Source organism: Galeopterus variegatus, unplaced genomic scaffold (genome assembly GCF_000696425.1).
Source record: "Galeopterus variegatus unplaced genomic scaffold, G_variegatus-3.0.2 Scaffold7716, whole genome shotgun sequence".
Lineage (NCBI taxonomy): Eukaryota > Metazoa > Chordata > Mammalia > Dermoptera > Cynocephalidae > Galeopterus > Galeopterus variegatus.
Genome location: NW_007733827.1, coordinates 64,860 through 66,050, shown reverse-complemented (window position 1 = coordinate 66,050; position 1,191 = coordinate 64,860). Strand labels below are relative to the sequence as shown.

Genomic DNA, 1,191 nt, shown 5'->3' with positions numbered 1-1,191 from the left:
TTTTTCTTTATTGCTTTGCAAGAGCTATTGATACATTAAAGAAATTATTCCTCTGTCCATTGTCCTAGTATGCTGCAAATATATTTTCCCAGTTTGTCATCTGTCTTTGACTTTGTAGTCATATCATTGATCTTTTCCTTTTGGCTTCTGGGTTTGAGGCATGCTTACATAGCCCTTCCCCATTTCAAGATCAGTAAAACAGTCATACTCGTTTTCTTCTAATACTTCTACATATGCATATATGAAAGATTATAATGTTTAGATCTTTCATCCACCTGAGATTTACTTGTGGTATAAAGAGTAGGAAAGTGATCTAGTTTAAAACACAAATTTAGCTTTAAAATACAATGAATACAAATTTCTGGATACCATTTATATAATTTATTATTGTTTTAACTTTCTCAAAGAACATTCATAATGTAAAAAATAAATTCAAAGTTCACATGTTTTACAATATACATTTTTATAAGCATATTTTATGTACATATATATGTGTGTATACATATATATGCAATAAAATTATATTTTCCACAATTCTCTGGAATGTTTTATTATAATTTGACATTACTGTCACTACTAAAATATTTTTCCAAGAAAGATTTTTTTTTTGGCTGCTGGCCAGTACATGGATTCCAAGAAAGTTTCTATTTCATTTTTCTCAACGTCTTCTCACTTTCCTGGACCTTGAAGATTTCTTTTTTGTTTTACTATATCTTTTTTTAAAAAGTTTCTTTTCAATTAAGCTCACTTCTTCATGGAGAATGGAGGTCTTTATTCTTAGCAGGAAGGAGAAGAGATTTAGTATGAACTGATAACTGAGAGAAAAATTGGATTCTTCATAGGTTGTCACATGTTTACAATAGCTGGAAGGGGAAGAAAAAGGAAAAGGTTATCTTTATATAGAATTTAGAAATGTATGTATCTCTCCCTTGAACAAGTACTCTGAGCTGGAAGGAAACTTACAACAATGTGGTAAAACTCTGTAAATGTATAAAGGAAAAAATTTTGCACTGTCCGTGGCCACCATGCCAGGGACACAGGTGCTACTAGGAGCCGGGTCTTACTATTCCTCTCCAGTTTCTTTCACTCCAGATGAGCTACCACCCACCTTCTTACCATGGTCAAGGCAAACAGAAGCACAAAGGGAGAGAATCTGAATATATTTTTAAAACAAACAAAAGAAAATAATCC

The 1,191-nt window shown here is 31.8% G+C and overlaps 1 protein-coding gene across 1 annotated transcript in view; it reads right to left on the bottom strand.

The window, feature by feature from the left end:
* Window positions 1-596: 596 nt before the first annotated feature.
* The window catches only part of TAF1B (TATA box binding protein (TBP)-associated factor, RNA polymerase I, B, 63kDa), a gene marked incomplete at its 5' end in the record, with an annotated part of 62,702 nt that continues 62,107 nt past the window's right edge, over window positions 597-1,191 (bottom strand). Inside the window, one exon of the mRNA XM_008592259.1 lies at window positions 597-863. Coding sequence (XP_008590481.1) covers window positions 659-863 — 205 coding nt within the window. The remainder of the gene's footprint in view (window positions 864-1,191) is intronic.